Below are 13656 nucleotides of genomic sequence, written 5' to 3' on the forward strand. Positions count from 1 at the left end.
TTGCCATGGAGAGTTCAATCCCCTTGTCCTGGGATTGGCACTGACTGGAATTCCAAGGGCTCTGGCTGAGCTACCTCCTGAGAGGTCTAAATACAGCACATCCAATCTCAACCTAAACACAAGGCTTGGATTTGTGCCCAGAGCCGAGAGCCCCCCAGGGCCAGCTGGCAAGTCTGACTTTGAGCTGCCCGTTGCGTGGTGGGCATTTTGGAGATGCCAGAGACGTGATTTTGTGGTCAGCCCTGCCTTCACGGATGCAGCCTAAAGCCAAATGATAAAGGATGCAAATATTTGTGGAGGATTAACTATGAGCGCAATCCTGAGCAGAGACATGCAGACCAGGAAAGGAGGTAGAGAACCGAGAGGTGTCGGGAGGGAGGGAAAGAAGAGGGCTGAAAAGGAGGTAGGGACCACAGACCTACTTCTTAGCCAACTCATTAAAAACCAGGGGATCTTTCTAAGGGTTTGCTCCCGGGGAACACATCTCTTTAATTAAGCCTCTGGGTGGAATTTAGGGCTGAAGCCCAGGAATCAAACAGACCCAAGTTGCCTTCTAGTTGTGTGACCTGTATAATTGGCTTCTCCATTTCCACCTCTCTAAAATGGCCCACAGAACTCCTGCAGGTGTTCCGTGTGATCATGGATATAAAGTGCCTAGCCCACAGGAGTTGCTGGATCAATAGTGGGTATCAGAGGTTAGCTGTGGTCATGGTAACAGCAGAAGTAAGATAAAAGCAAAGATTTGCTTCACTCCCTCACCTGGCCTTTGGTTTCTCTCCCTTGGAAAGGACACCAGAAGGGTGGCTGAGACCACCAGGATAATGTGGAAACTCCCAGCCAGGACAAGCTAAGCACACAGACCAAGGAAACCTTCAGCCGAGCATGACAATACAACATTCACGCCCACATCTGTTCAGAGCTTCAAAATAGCAGAAGGGCAGCTGCCTCTTAACTCCCAAATACCAACCCACCTGTCCCACGAGGGTGAGACACGTCTCCCTGGCGGTCCCCCTTACCTTGGTGTTCATACACGACTTCCCCCGCTTGTACTCTTTGTGGGAGCCTCGCTTGTCCAATTTGTACCACAGGGCTTTGGCCTTCCAGGTGGTCACCTTGGACTTGAGCTTGGAGTAGAAGTTTCTGTGGTCCAGAGGGTCCAGGTCCAAGTGTTGGGTGAGGATGTTGAAGGCCTGCAGGGTCCCTTTGCATGTGGAAGCCTGGACAAAGTTCTCAAAAACCTGCCCGGCCTGGCTCTGCTTCTCGTCCTCATTCTCCCCCATGGTTCAGGAGCCACGTGGAGCAGGGTGCAGACAGGACAGAGGGGATCACCATGAAACACCAGGAGAAGCGTCACACCTGCAAAGGTGGGTGGAGACAGAGGTGAGGTGCATGGGCAGTGAGGGGAGAGTGGAGGGTGGGCGCCGACAGGAAGTGATGAAATTCCTTTGAGACACTAAAACACCCATCTTCATTCATTATACTTCGTGTTAAACCTAGACCATCTCCCAGAAGGTGTACATCATACCCCCTAACCCGGCAAGGATGCCTTACTGCCAGTCTTTCTCCCCAGCACCCACTCACTCCTCTCCCTGGCTGAAAAGAAACACAGGTTGTGCAAAGTTATATATACCCTGACTCATGTCAACGGTACCTGGTCGATCTTGCTACAAGCCAGATGGCTCTGGAAATAATGAGTGGTGAAGGAGAAAGACAGAAAAAAAATGCGCTAGATTTAATACCACTGAAAACCTACTGTTCTTGGTGCAGCGACTTGATTGACTAAGATGAATGCAGCCTAGCCCATGACATCAGTGAACGGGAAAAACCCCAGAGCACACCTCACCAGGCCTCATGATAGTTCCACCTGTGCTCGGACCAGGAAACTTTAAAATCTTTCTTCATTAGTTACCAGAGGGCAGGTGTTTTCCCCCAGACAAGTTACCCACTGCAATTTCTCAAAACTTCCTTCTGTTTCTAGAATCTGCTAGAAGTACACCATCTACCTTAGTCAGAAACACGGGAGAGAGACACGTGGGCCTCTTCTTTCCAATGGACAAAAGGAGTCTGTGCTTTGTAAGTCCAGGCCGAGCTGGTTGGAACAAGTGCTCAGGCTGATGGAAGGGAAAAATCCAGCGGATGTTCATTCACTTCACAAAAATAGCTCGCCAGGGTTTTGGCATGGACGCTTCTCTCTGCACCACTCCACCCTCAGGCATGCCTTAGGAAAGTCACTGAAGTTTCAAAGGAACAAAAATAAAGTAGAGCTGATTTTCCAAAATACTAGCTATTTTTCTGGAATCCAAAGCTAGTGCAAGGAGGCCAGTGTAGAGAGGGGCAGGGCCAGGGCTGGACAGTGGTCAAGAGGTCCTGCCTTTTGTGGGGTCTGTAAACAAAAGGACTCACCAGAACTGAGCTCTCCAACAGAGCTTTTCACCCCCCCAGAACATTTCTGTGGGTACATTTGGATCATAGGTTGGCTTATAATTCTAAGAGTGAAGCAAAGTGTTCTCACCTTCCCTGATCTCTGACTCATTCATTCAGCAGCTGCTGGAGGCGCAGCAGGTGTGCGCCGGGCATCATGCTAGGGGATGGGGATGGAGAGATAAGCAATGCAGGCTCAGGCCTGGCCTGGCAAGAAGACAGGACCATACAGTTGATGACAGGACTATAGACAAGTGCTGTGGAATAAGGACAGAGTACTGCGGAGCCGGAGCAGCAGGTGTCTAGCAGAGCTCAAGGAGTCGCAAGGGGCTCAAGAAGCTCCAGTCCTATGAATGGGAGGATCTCACTACAAGACTCGGGAGTGACATTCCAGGCAAAGGAGAGACCCTACAAGGCACGAATCTGGAAAGAGTCGTAAAGTTGCAAAATGACAGCAAGTTCAAGGGTTCAGCAATTCAGAGAAGGTGAGTGTGAGGGCATGTCCAGGACAGGTCAAGGAAGTGCCCAGGAGCACCAACCCTGCCCTCCCTTCCAGCCTCCCCTGGGATCTTCCAGTGTGCCTGGCCCTGTACTCAGCTGAAGGCAGACCAGCACACGCTCCTGGCTGGCTGGCACGCCTCAACCAGGCTCCAGGCCCCACCTGGGGGCCCTGGCCCATGCCACTCAACATGCTCCACAGGCTGGAAGGGCTGGCTCTGTGGTGCTCTGCCTGGCCCAGATGAGACCTGGATTCCTTTGTGGATGCTGCCCCAGCTCCTTTCATGTCCACTGAGCTCCCTTGGCACTACTCACATAAACACTGCCACCTTTGGTGTCTTGACTTTCCCCCACGTGCCACACTTGCCACCCAGAAAGCATAAACGGAAGTAGGACTCGTTTGCTTTTCTGGGCATATTCACATTCTCAGGCTCTCTCTATCTTTGGAACCACTTCTGTGCCAGCAGGAACAAAGGACGCAGTAACTGGCTGACAACTCTAAGACCGCCTGCATTCAACTGCTCTCCTGCGGTCCTTTCCAAGGATGGCCAGTTGGCTCTGGGGCCTCAGGAGCCTGAGTCCAGAGCTTGGCCTGGCCCTTTGCTACCCACACAGCCTCACACAAGCCACTGAGACTTTGAGCCTCAGTTTCTTCTTGAACAACAGATGGATGATGTCTCCACCTCCACGGTTGCTGTGAAGAGGGAGAAAGAAATGCAGGTGTCGGCAGAGCCTGGCCCTGGGAGAGGCTCAGCAGATGTACTCATGCTGCTGCGTCCATCACGCAGGCAGATTTGTATCTGGGGGGTGCACTAGTTTGAAAAAATAAGTTTTGAAAATCAAAACGCTACCAGTTGCCAGCTCCTCCTTGTCTAAAAGCATGCGCTGTTTGGCACTATCAAGGCAGATCGGACTCCCAGACAATAATTTACAAACTGGAAGAACTCGTCTCCTCCCTCCAAAGAAAAATGCACGACTTAATCTTAGGGCTCCGGTGGAGAAAGAGCCAAAGGTGGTGCTGAGGGCTCTGGGTGGGCGTGGGAGCTCCGGAACCGCTCTTATCTGGGGCGAGATAAGGGGAAGTGTATGGAGATGGGCCGACAGCAGGAGATAAATGCAGCCTTGGACATGTACCCCACAGCCCGTACCAGGCTCAGACCTGCCTCCCTCGATTTCAAGAGTCAAATCTCAACCTTTCAAATCAGCTTGCCAGTTTGAGGCAGAGACTTTAAAGATGATGCTAACATTCACAGTGGGTGGCTTTCCCCATGGGAAAACAGAACATTTTGAGTCAGGCAAACCTGGGTAGGAATCTGGGCTCAAGTACGTACTAGCTTTGTGACCCTTGGTGAGTTCTCTCTCCTGCCTCAGCCTCAATTGTCTCATGTGTAAAATGGGAACAATACTATTTACTTTCTAGGGTGGTAAGGAATAAAGGAGATTAGGTATACGATGTCTTTAGCTCCTGGCTGCTATGTGACAACCTAGCACTCATTACTATTCTTCAAGTGGCCCAAACACCCTCAACCCAAAAGGAAGGGGAAAAGAGAACATGATTTTTGATAACTTAGCTTAGTTAACTGTGTTCAAATTTGCTTCCTCGCCCTGTAGCTCCAGGCAAGTCATTGAACTGAGTTTTAAGTTCTTCATATGTCAAGTGGGGAACCTCACTCAGGGTCATCTTGGTGAGGAGATGAAAACACACAGGGTGCAGGGTGGTGCCACTAAGGAACTGGAAAGGGTCGACCTAGCCCTCAGGAGGAGTAGGGAATCTGAGCATCAAGGGTGTCCTGCCTCTAGTGGGTACCTTTCCCCTGCCCGCCCCCCTAGAAGAAGCAGGTCAAGAGTGCATTAGCTCAGAGGACCCTGGGTGGCTAGCTCTGGGTGGACAAGTCTTGTTTATCACCACCCAGCTGCTGCCTTTTTGGAGTTTGACGTGTCTTAGAAATAGAAGCAATTATTTCATCCAGAAGGATGAAAGGTTCTGCATTTTCTGGGAAGAAGCAAGATGTGATGCTGTAGTTTCCAAGAATAGGTTTGAAGCAGTTTGGGTTTTGCCAACTGGAGTCCCTTAGTTGTGGTTTTTCTGTTCCCTTGCCTCTGTGACATCATGAGTCACAAAGCTACTCCCTGCCCCCGCCTCTAGCCACTACAAATTAAGATTCATGACCTCAAACTACAGGAGACAGTACTGGTGATGGGCTCAGCCTACGGCATCTGGAGACAAGTTCAGGGTTTTTTGCAGAGTCCCTGAGCCCCTCTCAAAGTGAGTGACAGGTCTCCATACCCCAGTTTTGCCTGTGCACTCACATTTAGGATCATACTTTCTGCCCACCCCCCCTGCCAAGTCATCTGCCAAACAACAGCAAACAGTGTGACAAACCTTGGGGAAATTATAGAGTTCTATAAAAACTCAAGGAGGTCTGGAGAGGGACGGACACAAGGCAGAACTTTCCCATGAGGAGAAAAGCTCAATCCTCAATCCCTTGAGGTACCCAGACAAGATCTGTTTCAAGGTCAATGCAATCTAAGAGCCAAAACCTCTTGCCATTTACACTGCCGCACTACCCTAATCAAACCTGCCATCTCCCGGGTCTGTCTCACCAAATGGACCATGGGAAGGCTCAGCCATGGAGGGGATGTCCGCCCCGCACTTGCAGCAGGTGGGAGCTGGGGACTGAAGATCTGGCTCTGAGCCTACCTGAGCCCTACACCTAAGAGCAGGCAGGAGCCAGTCGGGGACTCGGCGATGGCAAATGTCTCCTGCACATGCTGTCACTCTGCAGACCCTTGAGTCTGATTCACAGGTGGGGCCTGAAGACCCCATCTTCCCTTCTGGCTTTCCATCTCTCACTAGGAAGCCAACTGGAACCAACAGGAGCAACTGCAGAGTTGGGAAGAGTCTGATAGGGTCACCTTGGCCTGCCTGTGGTCTCCTGCCGGCCTTCCCTCCACCACCTCCACCGTGGGGAGTGCCACTCCCAGGCCACCTGCTCTGTCCGGAAGACGGCCTTAGGAAGTCTTCTTAGTCATCCCCCAGAGAGAGGAGTTCTGTCTCCAAAGGTCTCTGCTTCTTAGTCTCAGGCCTGAGATCTCCCACCGGAAGAGAAGCCCTTTCCATACAGGCTAAACCCGTGTGTGCTGGAGCCCCTCTAGAAAGGCCAAAAAGAAGGCATGCAGATACCCACCATGAGAGCCCCCACAAGGTCCCAGACTGTAACAAGGGCCCAGACAACCCCCTGCCCCCTGTCACCCAGTGCCCACGACAGGAGCTCTGGAAGAGACCACAAGTGCACTACAGGCCCTGGCCTTCTGGGCTGCTCCCTCTTTACGACCCCAGTTTATGTTGCTCCTGTCCTCCCAGTTCCAGCCTCCCACACTCTTCAACAGTCCGTGAACTCCACTGGCCCGGCTTCAAGGGACCTCAGACATCCCCACTTCTCTCCTCCATCCACACCCTCTTGGAGCCATTCACAGTGCCAGGCCCTGGGACCACCCATGAATCAGTCCCCACCCTCTAGGGTCTCACTGCCTGGACACACCTGGATGCTGACCAGGCACAGTGCCAGAAGGAGGGAAGGCAGCATCTCAGGGCCACTGCCAGCCAGGCCCCTTTGCCTGCCTTACCCAAAGTAGTTCTTGTAACAGACTTGTGGGCTGGGATGTGCATTTTCTCTCTCAAAAGTCTGGGTCTTAAAAAAAGTGATCTCAGAACTTGCCCATCTCTCTTTTCTGAAATATATATATACACGAATGCATTTTAAAATTTTTCCTCAAGATTTCTACCCATACTCCACATCTCTGCCCATACTGCAAAGCCTCTCTTTAGGACCTTCTAAGAAAAGAAAGAACTCTGGCCCAGGCATAAGGTGACCTGGGCTTGAGCCCTGGCCTGACCTTCCTAATGCCCTCCTAAGGACACTGATAGGGCTACTGTCAAACTGGAACAGAAACAAACTGACCAGCCCCGTCTAAAGCCACCATGTGAATTGTATCAGTTAAGTTTCATAGTTTCTGGCAGTCTGGGCCTGGAGAGTACAGGTGTCAACTGCAGGGCACTTTCTTAAGTCACGGGGTAACCTAACAATAGAGGATTAGGCTGTCCTTCTCTGTATTTCCCAGATTTCCTCTACCCAGAGGATGCACAATTTTTACAGCTTGTTGCTTTAGACAGGTTTCACGTCAAGGAGTCTCCTCTCCCTGACGGTTAGTCCTAGCATTACAAAGTAGGCCTTGTGGGCTGGGGATGTGGCTCAAGCGGTAACGCGCTCACCTGACATGCATGGGGTGCTGGGTTCGATCCTCAGCACCACATACAAATAAAATAAAGATGTTGTGTCTACCAAAAACTGAAAAATAAATATTAAACAATTCTCTCTCGGAAAAAAAAAAAAAAAAGAAAGTAGGCTTTGTGCAGACTTCTCGACTCACTCAGACCTGGCAGGACTGGCCTCCTAGGCCTGCATGGTCTCCAACCCCAACCTTGCTATTCTTCTTCAGCAAGGAAAGGGGCATCCTGCCTGAAGCCCTGACACTGAGCCAACTAATAAATTGGCTTAAATTCTAACAGGTCAGGGGCAAGTTCCCTCCCAGCAGCTCTTCTCTCCAGAGCCTAAGACTCTCAGGTCCAGTGTGGCAGGCCCCCTTCCAAAGAACCATACCCTCCCCATGCCAGTGTATAATGGGGAAGAAAGGACCTCCCACACAAGGCTTAGCTATGCCTATAGGACCCCACCAGTGACCCCCAAGATGGAAACCTGTTTATCTATTTTGTCTACTGGTTGATAAAATAGACCAGTAGACAAAATAACAAAGATTTCACTACCTATGGAAACTTGGCAGACTATTCTACGTGTGCCCTAAGCCACCTCGAGCATGCATTGGGTGTCCAGGAAAACTGTGAACTCACACTTCTAGTTTCCAGGAAGCCCCAGGGACGTTCTGGTACCAGCTCCTTAGACTTAGTTTCTGGGGCCCACCAAATATCGCCCCTCCTGGAAGAACACTTCTGACCTTGGCTGCTGACGGTCCCTGTACAGTGCTGCTGGCAGATCACAGTCCCTGAATGCAGAAAGCACTCTTTCCTACAGAGAGCAGATTCCCCAAAAGCTCCTTGAAGACAGGTCCAGGTCAGCCCTGGTCTGCTGGACTCACTTTGACTTGAATGAGTGCAAACGATAGTTATGTAATGGGACAAGCTCCATCCCTCAAAGTCGGGGCTTGGCCTATTTTTTTATTGACTCATGTCAACTTCAAGGACACTACCTATGAAAGCTTTTGATTCATCAGGAAATACCACTGTCATGCAGGGAAACATTCTCATTTATAATAACAGTGTCCGATCCATCAGCTACCATACTCATTGCTCTTCCATAGGGCACATGGACCTGAGCACATCTCCATCCCAGAACTCCTAATCCACCTTCCAGCCTCCTCCCCTAACCCTACCTTGCCTCCCACCACAATCCCTCCTCAGTGTTCCCATAGCACCCTGTACTGACCTCGATCATAGCCATTCTAGCATGAAGCCCTGTCTACAGAGCACGTGCTAAAATACTAAATAAACATATGATCTTGAGAAGATAACTGTGACCATTTCGTGAGCATCTGTGAAGTCTCAGGCAATGTGTTAAAGCTTTGTATGGGAAGAAGCAGTTGATCATTATAACAAAGGCATTGTTAGATGTGAGGATCATCCTCATTGTTGAAAAAATTAGAGAAGTCAGCAACTTGATTCAACCACCCACAGCCAGAGTCCAGAGGGACACTCCTAACCACCATTCCTTCCTACACCGCTGCACACAGTGGTGGATAGAACTAAAGGCATACAAGTACTGCGTTGTACTGAATCATGGTCTCTGGTCATCAAACTCTAAAATACCAGAATCTGCAGTCATGAGATATCAAGCAATATGAAATGAGGACAATAACTAATGCACCAATAAACATTCTGCTGAGAAGTGACCGTCTAGTCATGGTGGGAAGCCTGGCAGAGAGAGGAGTAGCTGACCCCAGGCGAGTTGCTCCTTCCTCCTGGGCCCTTTGCTGAAGCTGTGTGAGTCCAGGTGACCAACTTCAGGGTCGCGGAACACAAGCAGGAGGGACTTGTGCCACTTGGAGGACTGTCTTGTCAGAAGCTCCCTCGAGGCCCTTTGTGCTCTTCCCCTCCTCCAGAGCACAGTGGCTAGAAACCATGGGACAAAGACGGCAGGGCCACAGGGAGAGAGGAGCCGGGTTCCCTGGATGTCCCCTCAGTGGAGAGGCCTTTATGACCAGAACTCTGGTCTTTACATATGTGAGAAATAAATCCGAAGTCTGTGAAGCTGTGAGAATATGGGGTTTATTTAGGCAGTAAACATCACCTTAATGAACCCAGTAGGCTTTGGTGGTGGGCATGTCAAATTTGGCCTGTGTCACAGGGTATTCCCTCCAACAGGAAGGCTGGTCTCGGAATCGGCATCTCATTCCCATTTATAACAACAGTGTCCGATTGAACACCACCACTGTACCAACTCTGGCGACAACCTGTACTGTCATCGTATGTCTAGCTTTCCATGAATTCCTCGGGATCCTGGAGAAGCTCCTTGCACCCCAGGAGCAAGCCTGCCCACCCCTCTATTTAGGCACTCCACATACACACCCGATCTTGAACCTATTTCCCTGGAGACCGGGACAGACAAGCTAGCTCACTCCCTTGCTCTCCCTTCCAGCCTGAGCGTTCTGGAAGGCTCCTGTGGTCCTGCGAGCCATGTGATGTGAGGGAAGGAACGTGGCTCCCTGAGTCACAAGCTCTCCTGAGCCAGTCATGACAGCACAGTGTTCTTGTGGAAATTAAATGGAGGTGCCTCTCACAGCTCCAGGCTCCCAGACGTGCAGGTAAGTGTCAGTGGCACAGGGACCAGGAACAGCTACAGGCACACTTTCCCTCGAATCTCTGGCCAGCACCCCCATAAAGTCATGCCCTAGGAGACCCTCAGTATTTGAGTGGCGCTACTCTTCCTGATTTGCTGAAATTAAGTGTCAGGAACTTGAATCCTCATAATTAGTCTGACTGTAGAGATGGATGCTGGGGAAGAGGAGGAGAAATCATGGCAAAGTACACGTCACACGGTTTCTCACCAATGCCTGTTCATAGTGTGCACAGCACCGGGTCAGGAACCTAAGGTGAGCACAGAGCTGACCCCGCCCAGAGCCACTGGACACCAAAGGTCCCCCTGGTTTGCAGAACTGTGCCACCAAACTGTATTTTTCACCCCCCAAAAGGATTCATTGTCCAATAATTTTCTTTGCTGTTTTCTTACTTGTGAACTAATTCGATATGAAGACATCCCCCAAACTGGGCACAGTTTCAACCACAGCGAGATCTGAGTTTGCTTTTCCTGGAGGAGACAAAATCATACATCGTACTTTGCTTCCTCCCCTTTGCAGCCCACTCTCCCTTCAGTGGCCACAATCTGGTTTCTACTCACACGCCCACCGGGCGTCATGCTCCACGTCATCACCGAGCCCATGGCTAAATGCAGTCACCACTCATTTTTGTTCTTTTTTTAACTTTAATTTTATTTTTTTAGTTGTAGATGGACATGATATCTTTATTTTTATTTTTTATGTGGTGCTGAGGATCGAGCCCAGTACTTCATGCTTGCGAGGAAAGCGCTCAACCGCTGAGCTACAACCCCAGCCCTGCACGTTTGTTCTTTTGTGACTCTCTACCTGCCCTTGAAAGTGAAGATTCCGATCTTCAACCCCCAGGACGTTAGCACCTCCATGGTTCAACCAGTGTCCTGACAACTCTGAACTGTAGCTCCAGTGCCCATCTCTCTGCTGCCTTCCACGCCAGGTGTCACCTGTCACCAGACATTCCCTGCTTTCCCACAGAGACCTCACGTGTGGTCTATTCAATTTCACCTGCTCCTGTGCCTCCTCCTACAGCCCAGCCCCCAGGGACAGCTCCATTGCTCCTGTCTCATCCTTGGAGTCCAGCTGTTGGACCCCCTTCCCTCATCTTGCTGAGCCAGCTGGTCACCAAGTCCTGCCTTCCCTGTAGCCCTGTCTACTGGCCTCCCATGCTTCCTTGGAGGTGCAGGTCTCCCTCTGCTTTCTCTGGACCTCTCAGAGCCTGCTCACCAATGCCTTTCCTGCCTCCAGATTTCCCTTCCTCCAACCCCCCAGCCTAGTGCTCAAACTGCAGCCAGAGATGTCTTTGCATCAAAACACACACTTAAGACAGGCCAGTTCCTGTTACAACCCTTCGGCAGCACCCAACAGTCGGCAGGGTGAAGTCTAAATATCTCAGCACACCAAAACAAAAACTGCCTTCAGGGTCCAGCCCCCGCCCACCCCTCCAGCCTGTCCTCCCATCCTCTCCTGGTCCTCAAGACCCACTGAATCATCCCTGGTTCCTTAGTGCACTGTGACCTGTCTTGTGCCGGTCCATGTCTAGAAAGGCCAGCCAGGCTCTGGTCACTGGTGAAACCCCAGTTATCTTTACAGCTGAAACCACCATGGCAGGGATTGTCACAGGTCCCAATTTGGACTCTGGAGTCATGCAGACTGGCTACAAACCCTGACCTACCACTTACTGGGCGTGTGAGCCCATATGAGTTATCTAACCTCTTTGAACCTCAGTTTTCTCATCCATAAAATGGGGATAATGATAGTCCTGTCCCACTGAGTTACTTGAGGATGAAACACAGGGCTGCCTTGCTAGGCAGGGCTCTCAGTTGAATGGTGCTTCTTTGAAGCCTGACTTGTCCTCCCCAGCCCCTCTTCCCACACTGCATCTCTGGAGGTCTGTGTGGTGATTTCCCACACACCATCACATTGATCTACTTACAGGCCTATCTACCTCATCAAACTATGAGCTCTCTGAGGTCAGAGGCTGCACCTGTGCTTCTGGCAATGTTAGATGCTCACTAACAACTGCTTGTGGATAAATCAAATCAAGAGCATCACATGAAATTCAGGTGAAATTCAGGTGAAACCTCTGGGCCCATCTTACTGGGCTCACACCCAAACGGAACTTCTGCAGCCTAAAGTCTAAGAGAAAGCCAGGGAGCCAGGCATTGTGAGGCACACCTGTAATCCCAGCCACCTGGGAGGCTGAGGCAGGAGGATCACAAGTTCAAGGCCAACCTGGGCAACTTGGGAAGATCCTGTCTCAAAATAAAAAATTTTTAAAAATGGATGGGGATATAGGTCAAAGGTAGAGAATCCCTGGGTTCAATCCCCAGCACCACATGCATGCTCACATATGCATGCATGCATGCACGCACCCGCCCGCGCGCACACACACACACACAGACACACACACACACACACAGTTCTATTGACCAGTCATGTTTGGAAAACAGTAACCACACTCCATCACTTCTGTTCCTTCATCCTCTGACAACCTGTACTATACCCAGAGCCTCCCCTGGTAGGCTGTGGGTACCAGGTGAACAACTGAAAACTGTGACCTGTTGGGAGAGAAACCAGTTATAATACAAGGATCACAAAGGGCATCAACTGGGCCATCAGCACTTTATTTAGCCCTGAACCCATCATGTCTTTTGTGCATTAATCTTGTCTGGTCAACAAATATCTAAACTTCTTAAGGAAAAGTCCCAGGTCTTTAGTTTCCTTTCTAATTCCCAGAATACTTGCCTCAGTTTTTGGTATTTGGTTGGTCCCCAATCAATATTTAAGATTCAAATAATTCAGCTTTGTGTGCCGCATCCTTCTTTGGCTACCGATGGGTTGCCTACTGACTCTTAGTTTTGTAACCCAGGGCCAGTGCTGTTCCTGCTCCCAGAAGGTGATTGGTACCTATGTTCATTGAGTGAAAGAATGTTTACCAGTATAAAAAAAAAAAAAATCCATCTCAGGAGGGAGGAAACTGCTTCCACTTTGAAGTTTTTCAATTTGAATTACAGACCTTTAATCTCAGGATTAATTTCCTAATATGCAATTATATAAGCATTGTCTATGTCATCATGAATGTTATGGACAATATGAATAATACCTTCATGGGCTCAGCAGCGGGCTGGCCTTGGTGTAGACATGCCGAGACCACGGGAGGTGAGTGCTTGGCTGTTCCTTCCATTGGGCTGTCCACATAGCCCACAGGGCAGTGGCCCATGCCCTCACCCTAGTCTCCACATAAGGGCCTATAAATGGCATTCAGCCTTTATGAGCAGGTGTGTCCACCTGCAATGGACACATGAGTCCTACCTGAGTCAGAAAAGACTAAAGGGCTATTTAAAACCTACCGACAGGTCGACACACTTGGGAGGCCAGGATCTAGGGTTTAATGTAAGATTCCCCATGTTGTAGAGACGCAGCCTGACAAAGCAAGGACTCATGTCAGGAGGTTCCCAGGAGACGGGTCCAGGAGTGGGACCTTCAGTCAGGTGGGGGCGGGCTGGGCAAGCACAGGTAGTCAGGGGAGTGGACTCCACCCTGCTCCCACCCGGGCCAGCATTCCCAGTAACCTGAAGTTGCTATCGATGCTTGTTTGTTTTAATCCCTAAAAATAAGGTTCATAATCTTGAGGTGATGCGGATCAAAGGTCAGCTTCCCCCCAGCCCCACCCAGGAGACAGCTTTATCAGGCAACTCCCTTTGCTCCCAGGGCCAAAGGGGTCTTTTCTGAAGTGCATGCTGGATCCTGCCTGGCATGCAGGCCAGGCCACTCGGCAGAGACCCGTTCACTTCCTTTTCACTTCTGCTGGAAGACAAGATGTTCGCTGCTTAT

At 50.3% G+C, this 13656-nt stretch overlaps 1 protein-coding gene across 16 annotated transcripts in view; it reads right to left on the reverse strand.

Annotated features, from left to right (window-relative positions):
- Mical2 (microtubule associated monooxygenase, calponin and LIM domain containing 2) overlaps positions 1–13656 on the reverse strand; it is a 220611-nt gene that overhangs the window by 164132 nt on the left and 42823 nt on the right. For all 16 annotated transcript variants that reach the window (XR_005733629.2, XM_078046477.1, XM_040284734.2 and 13 more), the window contains one exon: positions 1017–1356. Coding sequence is in view for 15 of the 16 variants with exons in the window: in XM_078046477.1 (XP_077902603.1) it covers positions 1017–1280 (264 nt within the window). In the remaining variant the exon portion in view is untranslated. The remainder of the gene's footprint in view (positions 1–1016; positions 1357–13656) is intronic.

Source organism: Ictidomys tridecemlineatus, chromosome 4 (assembly GCF_052094955.1).
Source record: "Ictidomys tridecemlineatus isolate mIctTri1 chromosome 4, mIctTri1.hap1, whole genome shotgun sequence".
In the NCBI taxonomy this organism is placed as follows: Eukaryota; Metazoa; Chordata; class Mammalia; order Rodentia; family Sciuridae; genus Ictidomys; species Ictidomys tridecemlineatus.